This window comes from Gouania willdenowi, chromosome 9 (genome assembly GCF_900634775.1).
Source record: "Gouania willdenowi chromosome 9, fGouWil2.1, whole genome shotgun sequence".
Classification (NCBI taxonomy): domain Eukaryota; kingdom Metazoa; phylum Chordata; class Actinopteri; order Blenniiformes; family Gobiesocidae; genus Gouania; species Gouania willdenowi.
Genome location: NC_041052.1, coordinates 10,050,314 through 10,073,816, shown reverse-complemented (window position 1 = coordinate 10,073,816; position 23,503 = coordinate 10,050,314). Strand labels below are relative to the sequence as shown.

At 36.9% G+C, this 23,503-nt stretch overlaps 1 protein-coding gene across 2 annotated transcripts; it reads left to right on the top strand.

Annotated features, from left to right (window-relative positions):
• Nucleotides 1-42: 42 nt before the first annotated feature.
• Nucleotides 43-4,261, top strand: LOC114469566 (gamma-crystallin M2-like). 2 transcript variants are annotated; one of them, XM_028457174.1, is made up of 4 exons: nt 43-71; nt 1,751-1,802; nt 3,663-3,905; nt 3,983-4,261. In XM_028457174.1, the coding sequence occupies exons 1-4, from the start codon at nt 43-45 to the stop codon at nt 4,259-4,261; spliced, it is 603 nt and encodes a 200-aa protein (XP_028312975.1). The 2 variants fall into 2 exon arrangements, with proteins under 2 accessions (XP_028312975.1, XP_028312976.1); XM_028457175.1 differs by lacking the exons at nt 43-71; nt 1,751-1,802 and adding an exon at nt 1,007-1,015.
• The last annotated feature ends 19,242 nt before the right edge of the window (nt 4,262-23,503 follow it).

Here is a 23,503-nt window from a genome sequence, read left to right as displayed (position 1 = left end):
CAAGAGAGTCTCAGTGAGAAAAGCTTCAGTCACAGCGCCCTCATGTGTTCACTGGGTAAACTGCAGCTTCAGCACATTTAGACTAACCTGTAGAACTGAACCAATAGGCAACACCTCCACCACCAAAGGGGTAAATTGTAGTTTCATTGTAGTATAATTGTAGTTTACTCAAACTCTATTCCATATATAATAATAAAATACTATTAAACTAAGCGAAAAACAGTCACAATTTGTTTAATCCATTCTTTCTTGATTTCAACACTAGTGCTAATAATCCCACTTCTGATTATATTCTTCATCTGTGTAAAAAACAAAAACAAAAAAAACCCCAAGATAACAATGCATTTGATTGAATTGCGTTGCCAATCTTCTTTTTTTAATTAAATACAAACTATATATTTAACATATCCTATACTTTACATATGTATGCCTGTGGAAATTAAAGCTTTTTATTTGTTGAAACTGGCTTTTCCTTAACATTTCTTTTATTTTTATTTCTTTATTTATGTTTGTCTTATGTAAAGTGGCTTTGAGTACCAAAAAGGCGCTATATAAAAATGATGCATTATTATCATTATTTGTCAAGGGGTTTTAACAGTTTATTTTATTTTTTTTATTTACTGCTCAATACTGTTCTTTTAATTCTGATTATGGGCTAATAAAACTGATAACTTGCTACTCATGATGGAATAAATCCACTTATCCACGAATCATCAGCACCACCTCAGATTATTCAATAGACGTTAATGGTAATATGTCTGAATATAAAGGTTAATGACAAAGGGAATTAATGACTGAAAAAAAAGTTTGTTTGTGTTTTTAATAAATGAATGATTTTCATCTTTACTCACAAGCAATGTTTTTGGACAAATCATATTGAAAATCAATTTTAAAAGATTTATTTAGGAATACTTGAGTCTGTGCAATGACTGGATCAGAGAAATGCAAATAAACTTATTATTTTTTAAATTAATCTGCATATTTGAAAATTTAAAATAAAAATTAAATGGGACGAGTGAAGGGTTGTGACAATATGACAATAATTAAAGGCATTAGAAATGTAATGGCCATGATGACTGATTTTTGAGGGTTTTCTGACATTGTGGTTCACAAGTTACTAAAAATAAATCAACTATAAAACAAAGAATGATTGAAAGTTCCAACATCACTAGTAAATTGCAGGTCAGGTTAATTGTGATTCATAACCTCTTCACTTTTATTCCGTTATCAGTGACTTTTGATTTCCTCATACATCACTTATCGCTTTGTAATGAACTTTTTGACTGAGCTCAGTCGTATGCCTGACACCACATCAAGATAGAAAACGGTGCTTCTTAAAAAAAAAAAAAGTTAACCTTTAATTCAGAACATTAATCAGACCATTTCATATTGGGTCGCATATCTAAAAGTGATCCCTAACATGCAATAGTCCATGATTTTCTCGTTTCTTTTTTATGCTTACTAATCGTACGTGTACGTCACAGTGAACAAATAGTGTCAAGGTGTGACCTCTGATTGTTAACCCTTTACAGCCTTTCTGTGACCTTTGTGCTGGATGAGAATAAGCTGCTGAAAGGATTCCTGAGCTCACCGGCCCCTGAAAATGTGAACAATCCCTCTATTTTCTCTACACTTCTATGACACTGTTGCTGACTCAGGGACTTTAGACAAAGGCCAGTGTCAGGCTCAGGTATAAAAGGAAAGGGTTAAACCAGGTAAAGTACAGTTTTGGTGAAACAGGCAAGACCAGCATCAGCAACAGCAGCAAAATGACTTCCAGTGGGATGAACATGATGAACAGGGTAAGGACTCAACTGTTTTATGTTGGTGAGCCAAGATTTTAAAGAGGGAAGGATGTGTAGGGCACATCGTGAGTATATCACTAGTCCATCACTAACATACAAACACGTGGCTCCGACAGATAGCTCTGAAACCTGAATTAACCTAAAGCAACCAGAGTGTTTTGGCCTGTGATTGGAACAGATCTAAATTAACCCCAAGGCTCACTGGAAAAACAAGAGGGAGGTTATTTTAACTTCTAGCTCAGAGGCATCATTGCTAATCAACACTGAGTATTTTGACATGTACTGGTACATGCTTTTTTAAAAATAATTAAAAAAAAATGGTACAGATTGGTGCATATACGTTTCTAAATAAATAAATGAAGCAATTATTGGAATTTATGTCAAAAATGTCAATCCTATTCAGTTATGTGCTGTCGAAGGTCAACACTACTGGTAAAGCAGTCTTTTTACAAAAGCTATGCATGTTTTTCTTATTTCAATGAAATAGGTGCATTTGTTTTATTGCGTAGTTGAGACCAACACTAGTCCTCTCTGAGGAAGGGTAAGAAAAACTTTATTAGACAGAAGATGTAAAAAGAGAAGGGGCAGTGTTTCATCTTGGTGAGAGGGAACGGAACAGTGGAGAGGGAGTTAGGGTGGGACAGTGTAAGGAATTGGAAGGGTCGACTATTTTGGTTGTGCTCAAAGTGTATAGTGATGCTACTATTGTGCGTATTGTGTTGTGGGGTGTAATCTATGGTGCCACGTGGCTACCCGTGCAGCTTAACAACTAGCTACTTAGAAATAGTGAGGATAGTGAAGAACTCTAATAGTTTGACAAATGGCAAAAAAGGAGCAGTTTTCATTTTTTGTGATGATGAAAATGACTAAAACTTTTGGAAACGGCTGATTAAGAAACATTGTAAACAGATTAAAGCTAACACATTAGCAGGAGTGAAAAATTAATGTGAAAGTCAGTGTATCATCTAAAGTTAAACAGCAGCAAAGACAATGTAACAATTAAAACACAGATTTAACACGCACTCAGTATATATTGTAGTTTGCGTGTCTGCCCTGAGACTGCAGATGCAAATTTGCTGTTGGCCAACTCTTTTGCAAAATAAAAAACATTACGCTAATATAAACTAAGGGTGTAAGAAAAAATCAATTTGGTGATATATTGCAATATTTCACTCACGATTATCTTATTGACCAAAAAAAAAAAAAAATGTAAATGTTTTAATGAAAAAACAACTGTATGTATAGCACGTAAACGCCTGGTCACTAGGTGTCAGTAAACACATAAGACATTGTTAAACTACCTACCTTTGATTGCACTTTATTTTCATAAAACAAAGTGGGCACTTTTATAGAATTTAAGAACTTATCAGAATCTGTTGTAGAAACAAGTTATTTTTTTTTATTTTTTTTTTATGTAGTTTGACACTTTAATAAACATAAAACTTGTTTTTGATATTTGTACTTGAATTAGTTAGTTACTATTTACTTGTTCTCGCAAGTTTTAAAAAAACTGATGTTGTATTTCGTCCCATTTTTGTAAAGGTAAAATTTGTATTTATCTCAATGTATATGGTATTGTTTAGTATCGTGACATGAACATCGTGAATCGTATCATATCGTCGGATTCATGGCAATGCACACCCCTAACATAAACACACATGTAAAAATAAATAAAAATCCATCCAATTCATTTACCATGTCATCAGTGTTGCATGATGCTGGTCTGATCTGTCCAGCAAGCTTGTGAATGAATATGTACCAGTATGTCTGTAATTCTACCTGTTTACCAGTTGGACAGTGAGAAGCAACTGGTCTGAGTCCAGCTACCTGTTAACCCCCATCTCCTGTTCTTCATAGGTTATCTTCTATGAGGATAAGAACTTCCAGGGTCGCTCCTATGAGTGCATGGGAGATTGTCCCGACATGTCCTCCTACCTGAGCAGGTGCCATTCCTGCAGAGTGGAGAGAGGCTGCTTCATGATGTACGACCACACTAACTTCATGGGCAACCAGTACTTCATGAGGAGGGGCGAGTATTCCGACAGCATGAGCATGATGGGCATGAGCAACTGCATCAGGTCCTGCCGTATGATCCCCATGGTGAGATCTCACCCATTACAAGATCTCCTGTAGGTGGAAACGTAGCAGAGCTAACCCACACTCCTTTTGAACCACAGCACAGGGGATCCTACAGGCTGAGGATCTACGAGAGGGAGAACATGAGTGGTCAGATGACTGAGCTCATGGACGACTGTGATAACATCATGGACCGTCACCGCATGTCCAGCTGCATGTCCTGCAACGTGATGGAAGGCAACTGGCTGATGTACGAGCAGCCTCACTATAGAGGAAGGATGATGTACATGAGGCCCGGCGAGTACAGGAACCTCAGCAACATGGGTCACAGCAGCATGAGGTTCATGAGCATGAAGAGAATCACTGATTCCTGCTATTAGACTCTCTATGCACAAAATAAAGTGGCTATAAACTGACTACTTGTGTGGTTGAGGTGTTATTCTTTTAAGTTTTAAATCTGCACAGTGTTTCCTAGGAAACCTTTATTATAGATGATCAGAGAAGAGGTCTGTGGTAAATCAGAGAAAAAGGCTTTTAATGTCTCTTTTTGATCACATTCATTCAAAGGAAACAGGACGCCTGCTGTGACAAAGACAAGCAACCTGTTCTACACATTATACATCCTAAAAGAAATAAGCTTTGAATTCTACCCAAAAGCTTGACTGTGTGTGTTGCTGTAATTCTAATTTCATAAAACACATTTGACCCTTTATTTCAGAGAGGGGCAACTTCTATCTGAGCGGCGCCCACAAAAATGTGATTGTCTGATCCGAGGGCCACACTATCAATTTTTGTTAGCATTTAGAATGATGACCAATCTGAGCATTAATACAGGAAATAACAAAGGGTCTCTGTAGTTGTGTATTCTTTAATTCATTTTGTCTATTTTCTTGTAAATATGGCACATTTTTATTGTCTTTTTGTCATTTTGCGCAATTTCGTTGGCATTTTGTGTCTTTGAAGTCTTTTTGGTAATTTGTTTTTGTAGTCATTTTTTTGTTTAAATGGTTGTTTAGTGTTTATCATTTTGTGTACTTTTATTGACATCTTGTGCATTTTGCTGTTGTTTTCTGCTGTTCTTGAGTTTTGTATGTTATTTTGGGCTTCCTAAAACTTCCATTTTCCTGAATTACAATTTGTTTTGGGGGCTGCATGCACCACCCGGGGGTGCCAGTTGCCTATGTCTGCTTTGTACGATTTAGCACAGAATAAAAAAAAATAGGCAGCGACTATCCGCACAGTTGCCGTATCAATATACCGACAATCTATCCGTACGCAGTGCCCCTCATTGGCCAGTATAGGTCACATGATAGGTCAGTCATTGGTCAGTTTAGATCACGTGACTAAACCTAACCGTAACCCTAACCCTAAAAATTGTTGCAAAATAGGGTTTTAAACTAACCTTAACCCTAAGATGCTATGTACGTGTTCTTCGGTAAATGTACCAATAGCTCCAGGGGTTGTCCGTATGGCAACCGTACGAATAGACACTTTCTAATAAAATAGTCTAGGATCATCAACAGAAAGCGGTAGAAATGAGCTTCCTCCGTAGGGTGGCTGGGCTCTTCCTTAGAGAAAGGGTGAAGAAGAAGCTCAGTCATCTGAGAAGGCCTAGAGTAGAGGCGCTGCTTCTCCACATTGCAAAGAACCAGATGTGGTGGCTCAGGGAACTGATTAGGATGCCCCCGGACGCCCCCCTGGTGAGGTGGTCAGGCACATCCCACCGGTAGGAGACCCCAAGGAAGACTCAGGACATAGACATAGAGAGACTGTGGCTGTGTTCGAAATGACCCACTCCGTACTATACACTACAAACTCAATGAGTATAAACTGTTTACTATATACTATGATTAAGAGGCTTAGGATGATGAGCGTTCCCACTCAAGTATACTGTACTTCCAAGTTTCTCAAGATGCATTTGGAACCTACAGCAACAACAATCAAATGCACACTCAGGCTAATTATCTCTGTTGATTCGCCAATTTTGAAAATTTTGAAAGCATTTAAAGTGAGAAAGTGACCCAATAATAACATTTGGTCATTTGATTCATAAAACTCAAAACTAATTTTATGCCGACATTGTTGAGATTTTCAGAGACCTGCCATTGTGCTACAGACAAAACATCCAGATAACTAAAAAACAAGAGCCCTCTTTACAAAAGCATTAAAAAAAACTAATGGAAGACGAGAAGAGATGCTTTTGTTTACTTTCAGCGGGTTCAAGGACGATTTTACATTCTGCTCCCAATGCATTGTTAGGAGTAGAGCATGACTAGTGTGCCCACTAAAAATGTCTGTATTACAGATGCATGTGTATATACAGCCTGTGTTGTCACGTGAGTAGCCAAAATAGCACTGAGGCTTTTTTGCATGCTGGCAATTTGATTGACAGTAACATCTGCTCAAGAAACACCTTATATCAAGGTTTTAGTTCCAGATGTTTGTAACTGAAGTCTTTGTACCTGAGCATTTTCTGTCATCTGTAAGTAATAATTCCCACTTTGTTTTAAATGGATTGAATGGACTGATTGAATGGACTATTATTATTAATAATAATAATAGTTAATTTTAAAAAACTCAGACACTTACAGTTAAAACAATTAAATACAAGTACAAAAAGAAACTAACAACAACAAAGGTTGTAATTATTATTATTATTATTATTATTATTATTATTATTTAGATAACTAGAATATTTGCATTTCTTGAAGAAAATGCAAGTGAGGATGTAGGTGCTGGCCCGCATCTTCCTGCCTTAGCTTAGCATGAGCTAGCATTAACTTAGCATTAACATTAACCTATTAATAGCATTAACCTAGCATTAGCAAAAACTAGCCTAGCATTAGCATTAACTGAGCATTAACATTAGCCTAACATTAGCATTCACTTTAACCTAGCATTAGCATTAACCAAGCATTAATTTAGCATTAGCTGCTCTATTTATATTCTAGTTTCCAATGTTGTCACAACTGGTTTAATTAATCCGACAATGCTTGAATAAATTCATTTCACAGCTACGTGTGCAATGGATAGTGGTATTTGGAAACATTTTATTTCTAATTGCACCATAACTGATCAAAGAAATTACTCGGTTTGTGTCACTGCTTGTTTTTAAGGGTTGATGTTTGGCCAGGAAGTCAATTCTGTTGCTTGCTATAATTAATATGACCACTAGAGGTCATCCATCTTTTACAGTATAGAAAAGACTTTTCCTACAAGACTAAAAGTTATCAGATGAAAATTAGTCTGCTATACCCCCACTGCCTTCAGAAGCTTGATTAATGTTAATGTTAATCTTTTTTAGAAATGTTAGCTAAAAACTGATCGGACATTCTTTCAGTCATTATACAGTACCAGACATGTATATTTGTGTTTTTCTTTTAAATAAAGTATGAGACATATGATAATGATAATACATATAAAATAAGTATATGCCTTTTTGTTTTGTTAATTAAAAACTCTTTCCTGCCCTGAACGAACCTCAGAACTGAAGCACGTCTCTCCATCGCTCTTATTCTTTCTCCTCTTGCCTCTTCCTCCAGAGAACATCCAATCTAGGGAGTCGGCACAGAATCAATGCCCTGATACAAGATTCAGCCTAATGAGGATCAGAAACATCTTAATAAAGACCCATAATCCACCACTTAATCCCTCATTACAGAATCATTTGCATTCCTTAGCCTTGCTCCGTACCGCCGCAGTGACGGCACATTCAGGGCCCATTGTTCTGCCTGGCCTCATCTCATACCCAGGGACACGTTTCCCTTTGTCTCTCCTTGGTGTCAGTTATATTTGATCTGCTCTCATTAGACTTTTAGAGGAGATGAGCAGAAGGGCCCGAAAATAGTGCTTTTGTGTGCACTTTCATGCTATCTCTGCTCTGAAATGGAAAATGAGACATATGCTTAATGAGGCATGGATGGCCTGGGACCTGACATCCAGCACTGTGATAGGGAGCGCATTGTGTGAAGAAGGTGCTGTGATTGATACCGTTAAAGGACACACTTTGCAGATAATGTCGTTATTAGCTGCCGGGGCCTAGAACAGAGTGTGAAAGTGACACAGAAGTGGAATGGTTGATTAAAGTTTCAATGTTGCGCCTCAAAGTGATTCTAAGTTCTTTGATCAAGTGCAGCAATAGTGCCAAAGTCAGAAGAGTTCACTCTCCTTTCAAAGGGTACTCAGAGCCATTCCTAGCTTTGTGGGCTAACAGCTAGTGAGTATGCATTCTACGAAAGACTGATAAATGAAAAGGGCCAACCTTAATAAACAATAACTTACATGTTTTCTAGTTTTATTAGGAATAAAGACATGTAATCTCCTCAGATGAGGCCTAAGACTCAGCCTTAGGGGTCCCCTAGTGTCTTATGGGCCCAAATGCAAATGCATAGCCCACATATAGCCAGAAACAGCTCTGGGTGCTCCATCCTATTTTTTCGCATTTAAAAAGAATCATACATAAATATAGATTTCTCAGAAACTCCGGATATCAGCTTTAAGAACATTTTAAAAGAAGTAAAGTCATTAGTTACATTTCTACACCCAACTGTTACTGAGTAACTTATTATTATTTTCTTTCAAAATGATCATCGGACATTGTGAAACTACAAAGAATGAAATGACTCAACAACAATCAAATGCATCACATCATAGTCGACCAACCACATTAAACGTAATGCACCGCTTCAGCACGGCATTGAATGCCGGTTATTTCAGCCTGAGATTTTTTAATTTTGAATTAAATTCATTGGAGTTATTTTAAAGTAACTAGTAACTTTTACTTAGAGTACTATTTAATTGAGCTACTTTTTACTTGTACTTCAGTATTTTATGTATGACTTACTTACTTGTACAATTTCAATCAAGTAACAGCATTTCTGCTTGAGTAGGATATATCAGTACTCTTTAGACTTCTGCAAGTACCCCATTCTCTTATTTCTGAATCTAAGTGCCCCCGTTGTCCAGCTACAACATTTTGCTAAGAATACTATTAATTCATTTTTTTAAACCAAAATACACATTCTGAAATACCCATATTTTTCATGTTTTATTTGTTAATTTTCCACTCGCTCTTTATTAAATACCCCCTGTAGTGCCATTGTATACCCCTAGGGGTACACGTACCCCTATCTGAGAAACACAGCTTTTATGTGAGCCACTCACAGATTACACACATTATATAGAATACAAGTTAATATTTAGAGAAAAAAAAAAAGTAAAACCATTCAAATCAGTTTGTTAAATAAGGGTTAGATTAGGGTGATTGACATCCTCTCTACATTGCTGCTGTTTATAGTCCTTTGGATCACTATATGTCTTAATCTGGTGCAAAAGTAAATGTTTTCCTTGCATACAAATTGAAAAAAACGTAATAAAAACAGAAAACCGAAAACACAAATGAACATACTCTGCTGATGGTGGTAGCTTATACAACCTCATCCACCATCTATTACCCCATAATAACAAGCTGCAACACTACAAGAGAGATATGTTGAACTCATTTACCTTAATTAAAGGAAATATATATCAGTAAAGCAACACAATAGAATGAATGATAGATTGACTAGCCAGTAATACTCACCATTTGAACTTCACATATGGAAAAGCAAGTAGGGCTTCAACGTGAGTAAATCCAACCCACATTTGGGTCCTGACCCACAAGTTGAGAACCCTTACATTATACCAGTTAAACAAAATGTATATTCAGTAAAAACTGATATTGATTGATGATATTTAGCCCTACCAAGGTGGGAGGACTAATCCCGCCCAACCTCTTATTTATAATTACTGTATGTGTTGAGGTGTGTAGGAGACGGAGAGGATGCAATAAAACAACAACATGAACTCATTAGAAGTGCCTGTGTGGCTACAATCCCCCTCTGCTCTGCTTTATGCTAACACACCACAGACATCATTAACCACAGCTAAAGAAGTCATCGTTATTCTGCCTGGATAGGAACTCAGATCAAAGCCCACTACACATCATTGTCTTTTAACCTCAGGCGGGATTCTGGAAATCAGAGCTCCCTTCTTTGGCAGGTTTCCATTTTCCCGCCTGATGATGGCCCGTGGAGACCCAGGAAATCGCTCGACACCAAAAGAGCTAATCTTTAGACCACAGAAAATGTCCAAATATTTTTTCATTCCATGATGGCTTGGAGCATCTAACTGTTGCAAAGAGCAGAGCATTTTTTTATGATATTATGTATGAGAACTGTTTGAATTGATTTTCAAACTAACTTATCAAAATTCAAACAACTATTTGGCTTTTTTTTTTTTTTGCACTGGGACCATTTTTAAATTGAATGCCATGTTTTCCCCAACATTTTAGCATTGATGCTTACGTACATGGCTTTTTAAAATTCCTCTCCACTCTTATACGCTAAATGGGACTGAACAAAAAACGTTCCCTAAAAAATGATCCACAAATGCATGGATGAAAAATAAAAACACACATCACAGACTATGACATGTCTGAATCCTTTCCTGTGTCTGGTCAAACATTAATATCAGATTAAAGCCTTTTGTTAATCTATTTTTGATGGTTTGGCCATTTTAGATTGTGAACTGAATTTTTTGATGTATTTTAAAGAGTTGTGCATGAAAAATTTATGTATGCATCTAAAATTGTGTCCTATAGAACTAAGAAAGAGTCTATTCGTACGGTTGCCGTACAGACAACCCCCGGTGCTATTAATACGTTTATCGAATTACACGTACGTAACGTCTTAGGTTAGGGTTAGGTTTAGTCTTAGTCAAGTGACCTAAACTGGCCAATGAGGGGCGCTGCGTACGGATAGAATGTTGGTATATTGATACGGCAACTTACGGTGCCTAGAACTAATGTTGGACATTAAATTGATTCTGTGTACCCTCTTAGATGTTCAAGTAACTCAAAGGGTTGGGAACGACTGCTAAAATGGTTTGAATCCCCAGTTACTGCCTTTCATGGCCCAGGAGAGAGTTCAGGTGAGCTAAACATACAGTTACCAAGATAAGATTGGGAACATTAATCCAAAACCTCAGGTTATTTAAAAATGAATCCAATATTTACATCAGAGATGGTTTAAGTTACACCCCCCCTCCCCCCCCCCCCCCCTGGAATCAGATGCTGGGGGGGACAGAAAACTGTAGCTCTCTTGATAAATCTTAACAAATCCATCTCCTTTGTACAAAAATCCTTCCCAACTCTGTTTACCTAATAACTCCCAACCAGAGGCAGGTGCAGGGGTTTTCTGCACAGCTGTGACGGCTGTAACTGTTATCAAACTCAAACTGAGACCACATCAGTCAACAAACACGCTGTTCACTCATTACACATGATAGCAGCTCCTGCCATGCCGACGGCACTCACACAAGTTGTAGGCCTCAGGTAACGCAGCAGCAGGTTGGGTGAGCAACTGTGTACACGGACAAATGCATGGACAAGCAGGGAGGGGGTGCTCATGGAAAAAGGACAAACACAAACAACAATTGGTCCAGTTTATGAAAGGATTATTGTTATACTTACATTTGATTGATGTTTTAGGTGCAGAGGCAGCCTGAGCCAAGGCTTTGGTACTGTTGTGTAAAGAACAGTCATGCAAATACATCAAGCCAATGCAGACAGTGTACTGTTCAATGCTTACATCAAACCAAACAAAACAATGAGTTAAAAAAGAAAAGAAATGAACAACTCACCAGTCCTTTTATATCTAAAAAATATAGTAATGTTTTAAAGACATCTGGAGTTCTTTACAGAAAGTGCAGTTACTGCACCATGAACGTAAAACACAGTCACTTAAGTAATTGTTTTTCTATTTTATATGTAATATCAATTAAACCAGCGATTCTCAACTGGTGGGTCGGGACCCAAAAGTGAGTCGCGGACCGCTGGTCAAAAATAGATAAATAGTTAATGCCTCTCATGTTGGACTTGTCTTATATTTTAAAAATAAACTTTTCTTTTGACAGGCATGCTGTCATATGCATGTTGCACAGGAACATAAGTAGATTTATGTTTGAAAAAATACATTTGGTTGGTGGAATTCTAAGAAAAAGTGGGTCGCTATTTAAAGCTGCTATCCGGAGTTTCTGAGAAACATCTCGATGTCCCGCCCTAAAAAGCCTCACTTCCTCCCACTGCCTCGGCCAATCTACCAGAAGCCACGCCTCTAATTTTCTGCATGCGCATCGCGGAACATAACAAGGTTGCATCGGGTCGTATTGATATAGGTCTATGGTTCAGCTAAGAGCCGAAATCATGTTTACCTGTTTGCTGTTGTGACACGCGGCCTTGTTTCCGTGCACAGTTCCTCATTCACTTTGATTGACAGTCTCAAAAACAGGAAGTTGAAGCCTATTGGCTAGGCGATCACGGCGCTTGTTTCCATTTGTATAGGGGTCTAGGACAAAGGTGGGACTTATAAACATTAATGTATATGAATGACACATGATAAATATACATAGATTTTTCAGAAACTCCATATATCAGCTTTAATGACCGTGACAAAATGTGGGTCCCAGGGTGAGACCAGTTGAGAACCTCTGCTTTAAACCCAATTCATTTTGATTGCCACTGAGAACAGTTTGAATGATGTGTATGTTTGCATCTTCATGGCAAAATTGAATTTTGTAGCATACCCCATATTTTCAATTATTCAGTGATACAAAGGTGTGGCATTTTTTGGTCAGTATCAAAAACTTTAAGAATGTTGAAATTTCATCACTTTTTTCAACTTACAGAGCTCTTTGGAGAAAAAGAATCCTTCAACAAAGAAAATAGTGAAATAATTCCCATGGCATACTTCTCCTTCTGCTTACAGGAAATGATCCTCCTTTAGAGCAAAGAAAAAAAAACTTTTTAAAGTTTTATTTCAGTTTTATTTATACAACACCAAAACCCAAAAGTGATCATAATACTTCTCATATTAAACAGGTCAAGACAGGAATGTGTCCCACAAATGACTGTAGGGTCCCAAAAATTTTAAATCAATGCCACCCATGTTTAGAATCTATTACAGTGTTTCTTAATAAAAACGCCTTTTGGTTTAATTTATTTAAGAAATGCTTACCCATAATTTTCAGTCACATGGTTAGCTAATTTGTTGACAAGCCGCCTCTGGGTAGGGGCAGTCAGCAATTTTTTTGACTTGTACTTTTCAATGACATCCTATCATCAACTGAACAAAAAAATATTATTCCTTAATAAGAAGAGTTATTCAATGCACCAAAGGAAAGTAACAAAAAAACACAACAGGGCTGCAGAACAAAATAAATCAGGTAACGTGCATAACACTGATACTGTATTTAATGTTTTTAACTGCGTGCGTGTTCACGTGGCTTTCGTTGTGTCACAGAACAATCAAAGAAAAGTTTCAAATTTGAACTGCATCTGTCCAGGATGCATCCAGAGAAGTGAGTAGATGCCGACGCTAATGCTACTTTGAACGTTGTCCTAAGCTAGCTGCTAAATAACAACACTGGTAGTCTCTAAAGTTACTAAAACAATGTTTGATTGAGTTGTGATATGTTTTTAACATCACAAAGGTGCATTCTTATACAGAAAAGTTACATAACACTACATTAATACATTTTGACAGCAGGTGTGTTCTGCATGTGAAGAATATTCTGTAAATTGGATGAAGCATCACATAATTCCAGGTGAAGAGAACTCGAATGATTTTTTTTTTTTTGACTCGGACTTCATCTACGATGACTCGAGTACTTGTGTAACAGGGTCAATTATGTGTGCATGTAAAATATTTTGTTATAATTACACAAAATGTCATCTTTATTTTATTTTATTAGTTAATACCTGACAAGTTGGGCCTCCAAATCAGTATGTAGAACCTTAATTTATGTGTGTATCCCCACCTTCAGTTTTCCATGTAGCACCTCCGCCTATGCCTTGTTTTCCCGCGCCCTTACCTCTTCCCTTTTGTTAACGACCTCCGTGTGAGAGGTAAGCGGCTTTGTTGTCCGGATAAAAATCTCTTCAATAGTTATGTTTCTAAAGTGCTTTCGATGTGTTTGTGTCATTTGATTTGTGTAGGGGCATGTTTATGGGAAAAACTGACTGGAGGATTTTTGTGTGTGTTCCTGCTTCTGTCAGAATAAACAATCTTTAAACACAACGCAGAGTCTCGACCGGTTACACTGGCTGTAACTATTGTTTCTGTTTCTTTACTTTTTTCATGTATGGAAAAACAACATCTTAGAATAAAAATATTTCCAATCCAACCCCTAACTGTGTTTTGTCTCCCAGTAATTTGGGCAAATTATTTCAATTGCATTATGATATTATGCTTTTCTTCAAACTTGATTCACTACAATTAGTTTTAATCAAGTGTAACAGGTTTTATATTTATCAGTTTAGAATAATCTATTAACCTCTTTTTCCAAAGACACTATTGTATACATTGGGCCATATCAGAGCCTTCTAACGTCCTGATTTGGCCCACAAGCTTTGTGCTCAACATATCACTGGACCTCGCAGCATCTATTTAGCAGTTACCCCTTTTTAGCAGTTTTCCTGTTGTTCCTGATCCGATAATCTGGCATTCCCTTACATCCCTTTTTTGAAACCATCCAGGAAGTCTTTATTTAATTTGTCATGCCTTCGTCACCTCCTCTCCTTGGGTTTTTCTAATTGCCTGTGCTGGGCAGGCACAGACCAGGCTTATCTATATCAGTCAGGGACTTTTAACATGTTTATTTACAAATCATTAGAGGCCTCAGAGAGCCGCCTGTGCTCCTTTAAACCAGAGATTTTGGCTCCCCCCGGTGCAGAGTTAAAGGCCCCGCTCCTGCTGCCATGTTTGAAGGGTGTCGACAGCATCAAAGAGTAATGTGGTGGCTACAGATGTGTGACTGCTCACAGTCTACTAATCTGTTCGTAGGAAATGGGGGGGGGTCTTTTTCATCCAGCCGCACAGAGAAAGGGCTTTTTCCGAGAGGTTGGCTGTAATGAAGTGCATTAGCGAGATAAAGGCCTCTCCTCACAGCTGTCTCATGCTGGCAGACTCTTGGAAAAAATGATCCTTTCTTTTCTACGTTGCTCTATCGCTTGCTCACTTTTCGGCCTTCGCTGCCTCACGCCTCCTTTTAAACTCTTGATCTCGGCCTCCTTTTTACCCACAAATCTCTTTCATCACTGGTCTCGACTAAGTTTTTGTTCATAACGCTCACCTCACCCCAAAAGCTGCAGCCATTTTTTAGAGTTTTCTCAGACAAATGACTTATCTACAGCCTTCTGTGAAATAACTATCTCTCTGTCTGACTGCTGCACTTACCAACTTTGTAAATGTGAAGCTAGTAACTATTTAGCTGTTAGCAGAAGACATTGAAATGGATGCACAAAAAGATCTTCATACATCTAATTAAGATCTGTGTTCTTAGGGTATTTACAGAATATAGCTTCATTCAATCCTTTTTTCATCCTCTATAGACGTTGTTTACATATTTCCTCCAGTCAGCTGAGGAAAACGTCCAACAGCCACACAGAAAAACCAGCGGGAACTGAACTTGTGACCTTATGACTTAAAGGAGCATAGGACAGGATCTAGAAATCAGACTCTATAGTGACACCACAGTGGTTAGGGTAAATGCAGTCATCAGCCAAGGCGCCGCAGGGGCACGCATCAACTGTTTAGCACCGGAACACAGCTTATAGGACTGTGACGAGAGGGTGGACCTGACCGAACCCTGACGGGACCCGACGGCACCAGACGGGTCGGGTTCGGACAGATATTTAGAACTCTTGTTTGGGTTCGGATACATAGTGTTGTTTGCTGCAGCTGCTGTAATCCTGAATAATGCAACTTTATCTGTAAAGTGAGAGCAGGGTTCGGACGGATGGAGCAGAGGATGACAATTATAAAGGAATGCAATGTTTAAATATTCCTTTTCCTGCACAATAACATGGATTATCCTTATCTTTGGTACATGGATTATGTAAATAGATCTGATGGGTCTCTTGCGTGCACTGCGCCCGTTTGTTTCACTTTCGCTTGTTACCCGTGCGCTGATCTGATGTTGACATTAATAGTTGTTACCACAGTGCTTACCACTAAAACAAACGGAAATACGTCATTTCTTTGAGAAAAAAAAAAGGTTTTCACTGTTGGTCGGACTCGTACCTCTCCGAGCCGTCAAGAATGTGCACCAGCGTCATTTGACTTCATGTCTGTAGAACTGCGTGGGAAATTTGTATCCAGAACAGCAGCACAAAATGTATCACACAGTCTGTTAAAGGCAATTGGGAGAAATATGTGTGGTCTCATTCTCTTTGGTTTTGATCACTTCATCAACCATTAGCATTAAAAGACTTAAAATTATTATTTATTTTTTTCACAAATCCTGCCCTATGCTCCTTTAATTTTTGCAACTGTGGCTTTGTATAGATGTGAACCTGCTGTCAGACACCATTGTTTTATCAAACTAAACAATTATCTAACATCAATTGCATTCATCACTCTCTCATAAAAAAAATTGTGTAAATGATAATGATTTTAACAACATCAGCTAACAGTAATGATAAGAAAAATCAATAACACAACAATCCCTGGGTTTGGGTTTGATTTAAATATCCTTAAAATAAGTACAAAAGAATGTATGAAATTGATTAGCACTGTCAATTATTTAATATTTTATCCATGAAAAAGATCCAAAGTCTTTATATTTAAAACTATCATATTGGTGAGTGTTTATCAATCTGTTGGATCAATGGAACCAAAGGTGATCACAGATTATTTTCTTTAAATTAACTATCTATGTATTTGTTAATTTATTTATTGAAATTTTATTTTTTTTATTTTTTTGGGTGGGCGGGGTTCTAGTTATTATTTTTATAATGATTCTTAACTAAAATATAATCATTTTAACCTAGTAAGAATTGTGTGTATATATATTTATATATATGAAGAAAAAAATTGTGATTTTTTTTTTTAAGCCAAAACTGGATGAAAACTATTTAACTATATACTGTGTGCTTTCTAAATTGTGAGAAAATACCTTTTATTGTTTGACATTATTTATTCATTGTTTTGTAGTGTGTTTTATTAGAAGCGCGTATAAATATACTCATGTCATGGTTAGATCCATGAGAGGCACTCAATTTTATGTGTAGGGGGTTGAGTTATAAAAGTTTAGGCCGGGTGATGTTTTTGTCATTTAATGTTGTAATTCACTTAAACGTGCATCAACCCATTAAGTAATAAATCCAAAACCATAAGATTCAGCACTGGCATTGTTTTATATTCAATTCTGTGAGTACAAATAGTGGATAAAGCTTTCCTGATCTTGAGGCAAACTATAGGATGAAGCAGAGGACAGACCATGGCGTAACAAGTGGAGGGGGAGGGAGAGGGGAACCCAGACGTCACATCTGCCACCAGCACTCCCCAGAGGTCTTTGGGGCATGGGAACTTTTACTCATCTGTACCCAGCCCTCCTCCTCCCATAGGCCTTGTCCGTTCCCTGAGACCCTCTCTCTGAGGCCACATGGGGCTCTACTTCTCCCACTCCATTCCCTCACTGTGTCACACTGCTGAGTTTGGGTTTCCGTAGTCTTTTTTTTAGTCATCGTCATCCATTCTTATCCCCCTCAGTCTGAAATGTCATGACCTCATCTGAGCCTCCATCAGCAGTGCACTGTAAACCCGAGCGTTCAAAGTCATTAAATAGATGAAGTAGTTCTTACTCAAAGTTGTAGAAAAAGTTCTACTTGCTAAATCCTGTGAAGTTGAGTAACTTTAACTAATACATTTTAGGCAGAGGCTATCCATGTGGTCTGTACGCAACGCAACGCCCCTATTTGGCCAGTTAAGGTCATGTGATAGGTCAGTCATGGGCCAGTTTAGGTTGCATGACTAGGACTAAACCTTACCATAATCCTAACCCTAAAAATGGTTGTGATATTAGGTTATAACCAAACCTAACCCTAACCCTAACCCTAAGACGCTACTTACGTGTACTTCTGCAACCGTACAAATACGCATTTGTAAGTAAGCATAACTTAAAAACACAACTAATGTACAACTTCATAGAATTAAGTAATTACATGCTAAGAATGATAAAGTCCTGTTATTTCAAATAGGGATTATTAAAAAAAAAAAAAAAACCTAATTCATATAGCACTTTAATTTAACTGTTCAAAAAGCACAAGTAGCCAGTCATCCAAACTTTTCATTTCTGGACAATGTTTACTTTTAAGTTCAGGTAACTTATTTGGGTTTACAGTGTAGGTATTTCCATCCTCAAATTCAAATTGCAGATTAAATGGGGTACGCAATGCCACAACAGGGGTACTCGAAAGAGAGAAATTGGAAAATTAAAAAACAAAAGCAATAAAAAATATTGGGTTTTATAATGTTTATTATTTAGTTAAGAATTATACAGGTAATCATAATTTGATGATGAAACTGATCTTCTGATTAGAACATGAACTGAAAATACAAGGGTTAGTCTTAGTCCCCCACCAGGCAGGAGAAGACCAGAAATGATTTATTTATTTATTTATTTATTTATTTATTTATTTATTTATTTATTTATTTATTTTAAAACTATAGAAATAAATCCATTCAGGAGGCACTAAATCAGTGGTTCCCAACTTTTTTTGAGTTGTGACCCCATTTTTTATTATTACAAACTTCTGGTGACCCCAGAGACATGATGATGATTTGTTTTTGATCATGTTTGTTATACGTCAGTTCAAATACAGATTAGTGGACAGGATTAAAATATACTTTTATTCAGGTTTTTTAATTGTATTATCATTAATTATTAGACATATTTAGGCGACCCCATTTGAATTCTTGGTCAGTGTTTCTCAAATTGGGGTACGCGTTGGCACTACAGGGGGTACTTGAGAGAGAAAGAATGAGTGGAGTTGGTCCCACACTCAGTGGGAGAGGTCTGGAAAGAATAAGAAGTATTGAAATAAATCTATTCAGGAGCCACTAAATCAGTGTTTATCAACCTTGGGGTCAGGACCCCATCTGGGGTTGCCTGAAATTTCTGAAAAATTCAAATAGATTTTTAAAATTTTGTATTTTTTTTTTTTTTTTTTTAATTAAAATAGCACACAATCTTAAACAACTGTATTTATATACTTTCACTTTGTGAATCTAGTTGAATCTACCAGTAAATATAAAATATCTGTTCTCAAACATGATCAAAAACTAATTTTAGAAAAAAATTTCTGGGGTCGCCAGAAATTCTTGATATTAAAATGGGGTCATAATAAAAAAAAAAAGGTTGGGAACCATTGCACTAAATGCTGTTTCTTTCCACTTATTTACAAAATGAGATTCTTTAAATTGTGTGTTATCACATACTCATTCCACCATCAGGCTCTATTGTTGTTTTTTTTCATATATGTATTCTGAGTAAAATGTTGTAGCTGGATAAAAGAGGTACTTGGATAAGGAAAAATGGGGTATTTGGGCCAAAAAGTTACCTAAACCCCGCTGCCAGCTGTTAACAATGGCACACTGTGTTTCTAAAGAAGTCGCTTGAAGGCCGGCGTGCATGCTTGTGTATGAGTGCACAAACGCATGTCTAGCAGCTGTTGGCAGCATGTAGCTCTTCCATGCAGGGGCCTCGACACAGAGGCCCTGCTGCTCCCAGAGCTCCCAGTAACACGAGCGCCTTTGCACATTTACAGCTAACTGCTGCCAGTCTTTACAAAGCCTCTCAGTCTTACTACAATGAACCACATTCCAAATGACACACTTCACACCAAAAATAACTGAGAACACAGTGTGGGCTGGATATGTGCACAGCTAAATATGTTTTCTAATTTTGTTTTGATATCCCAAATATTTTTGGTGTGTGTTTTTCACTCATCTAAACGTAATTTTTTATTTGTATTTATATTTATTTACCTAAGTATTCAACACTTATTTTCTGTTTTTTGATGTTCCTCAATCTTTTCCTCTTGATTATACTGCTTTGCTCAGTGCTGTGACTGGATAACTGTATGTTTCACTGTTAGTTATTGTTTTATTTATAGAGGGAGTCAGTCGGAACGTTCCGTGCATTAAACATTTTAGGGATCAGAATCTGAAATTTGCAAAAAGAAAAAAATATCTTGAAGCTGCTACCCACAATATAAATATGTATCATTATATAGTGTACTCTTCTTTCATCAATAAATCAAAGATCATTTGTTAAAAAAAGTACATTTTTAAAAAAAGTTGTGCAGACAGGTGTTTAGAAGTGTTTTTACTTCTTTCTGAACGCACAGGGAATACTGGGAACAGCTATTGTAGATTTAAAAAAAAGGGTCACTAAAAATACTTCTATGCATCCTTTTATGGGACTCCGCATCCCACAATGCAATGCGTGAAAATCTCAACAAACTATGTTTATGGTTTCGATAAAAACAAATGTTTAAGCATGCATTTTTAACTTTTTTCTTTCTTTTTGGAATAAATTATGTTTGATTCATTGCTCTATGAGGCATCCACTATGATTTTATCTAATAAAAAAATAATTGTGGTTGGCAACGTTAAATCTACATTAATCAGATCACTAAACTAAAGGCTGATGCTATTGGAACAGAGTGTGACCCATGCACATCAATATGATGATCAGCCTTTTAACAAACTGATATTAGACCAGTGCATGTATAAGATAATACAATAGAATATAATAGAATCCTTTGGTATTGCACAAGAACAATGAAAATTACCAACAACATTCAACTACTCTTAAAAATCCAAGCCATAGACACAATCATCATAAAGAAAACAGCATAAGGTACAATGATGTGAAGACAATGCACCAGCAATCATTAATGTCCAAGTCAAATACACAAGTGCAATGGAAAACTGTGATTCACCTGTGATAAATTAAAGGTAGGAGGGGTTGATTACATCACCTGCACCTGCAGCAGAAACAAAGGAGTTCTGCACTGATGTAAAAAGGAAGGTAGGAAATATTCGGTATTCGCCCGTTGCTTTGAATGGTGAAATAGACGCAGGGCTAACTGCTAAATGAGCACTTTTATTTCACTGTTTTTAACATTGCTGTTTGTTGTGTTTTGCTTCATTTGATGTAAAACACGTTGTGACTTGTGTCTGTAAAAAGTACTCTATAAAGATGACTTACTTACACGGCAGCTAAAGCTTCAGCCCATGTAAATAATCAAATACATCACATTAAAGAATGATTTTATGAAATTGAGTTATATTCAAGACTTGAAGCGTGTTAGTAAAATAAAAAGTGTCTCGTATTTGTGTCATCTCACGTGACACCTAAATATTCTGTTCAGCTGCATTTCTTATAGTTAAAAAAAATGAAAATGCAAAAATATCAAATATGTAGGTAGTAACTTTATAGTATATGTGCACTCACTTTGATAAGTAACCAAGTTACTTATCTGTAATGTTATCTGTTATTCAGTGTCAAAATATAATGTGGTGCTACTGTTGTCCAGAAAAAAATATTTAAAATAACTCTAAATCTATTTTTTTTTTTTTTTTTTTGAAAGTGTCCTGTATACAATTTCAAAGGATTTTCATTTCCATTTCCATTATGATATTCATGCAAACCTTGATGATGCCCATTTTATGAAAATCTTTGTCATTTACCCATTTGTTATTGGTTTTTTTTTTTTAGAAACATTCAAACTATCTAAAGACAAGTTGAAAATAATGGGACTAGAGAAGGATTAATGGGTACAAATTTAAAAATGCACACTCTTTTGATTTATAGAGCATATTTGTTTAGAGCGGATGCAGCTGGAAGACTGGCAGCTGTAACAATGAACTCTATGACCTTACTGTGTTCTCATCCTCCTCCTCCTCCCTCCATCCTTACATTTCCATTCAAACCAGTAGCAAACCCGTGCTTTACTTTCAAACACAATTAGAAGAAAAGATAAGCATAATTACAATAAAAGGACTAGAGCCTGTGTCTCACAGTTGGCTTGACTGTGTCAAATCCACACGCCTCGTGGTCCTTGGCCACAATTGCATGATGTTGTTTAATTCAAAATTAGTTATTCCGAATTAAATTTTTCGGAATGAAAGTGTTGCTTTGGGTTTTGTGTTTACATGGAAAACCGGTTTATTTGGCTTTATTTAATTCCACTTTAGGTCTGGGTGTTGGGAAGGCTCTGATTGGACAGGTTAGAACGGGACATGTCACGTTTATCCGAACAAAAACGCACAACAAACCTTTTTATTGTCGGCTATAACAGAAGGCCACACATTAGAACTGCTTTCACAGTTTTGAAGCAGCAGCTGGACAATAACGTACGGTTTCAGTTTGGACCGCGGAGCGGAAGAGAGATAGGAGCTAATCACTGGTAAATAAAGCCCAGTAAAACTCCAGAAAACAATCACCAAGAATAAATAGTTTCTCCCTGGTAAAGATAGTAGCTCTAACAACAAGTAAAATGATAAAGAAAGTGTCTATTCATACGGTTGTCGTACAAACAGTCTCGGTTGGTACGTTTACTGAAGTACACATACGTAGCGGGTTAAGGTTAGGTTAGGTATAGGATTTATTAGTCAGCTAACATGGAAACAAAATAGTCTTATTTATATAGATGGTTACTAATACACTGCTATAATCTTATTTCATAATCTACAACAGGTTCCCAGAGTGTTAATTCTGAGCTTAAATCAGATCTAATTTACTGTAAAAGGTAAGCAAGTGATTTCAGTGTTTTTTTTTTTTTTTTAAGAATTGGTGAATTAGTAACAACACCAACTGTGAACAGGGTCAAAGTCCACATAATCAAATCACTGAAACCTTGAGCTATTTGTCCTTTGTTTCACTGTTTTGTTAAACATTTTCCTGTCAGTTTTGCACATTAAATTTCAAGACCAAGCAGATATTGATGAACAGTGTCACTGAAGGAGAATCTAAAGGTGTAAAGATGTTAAGACCAGGGCTGTGGGTCTGTGTGCCTTTGTTTTTTCAATAGTATTTTTTCTTTAGTGTTTTTTTTTTAACAAAGAAAAAGAAAAAGAAAAAAAAAAAAAAAAAAAAAAAAAAGGTTAGGTTAGGTTAAAATCCTATATCGCAACAATTTTTAGGGTTAGGTTTACGGTTAGGTGTAGTGTTAGTCACGTGACCTAAACTGGCCAATGACTGCCCTATCATGTGATCGTAAACTGCGTACGGATAGAATGTTGGTATATTGATATGGCAATCGTACAGATAGCCAATGCCAATGATAAGCTTGGTGATATTAAAGCCTGTGTATGCAGCACGGGGCCGCATTTACTCCTCCTCCGGGTCCTAGTGTCAGCCGTTCGTATGTGTCCGTGTTAAAGTCAGCATGTTCATTATATTCATGTATTCTAAGGCTGTTATTAAATAAATAGTCTCGGCTGGAATCCGGTGTCATGTACTGAGATTGTATATGCACATGCGCACTACTGGAAAAATGAATTTTTGCTAAAAAAAAAAAAATCATTTTTGTTTTCAAAGTGAATGGACACGTTAGGGTTATAATCTCAGTACGAAGGTAAACTCAGTATGCGACATCGGGCAGCCATCTTAGATTATGTCGTCATCGCGATAAATTGTACACGCGCAGAAGGACCGGAATTAACTTAAAGGGGAACTTAGTGTTTACAAGAAAGAGGAATCATCTAATTCAGAATTAAAATGGGAATAAACCA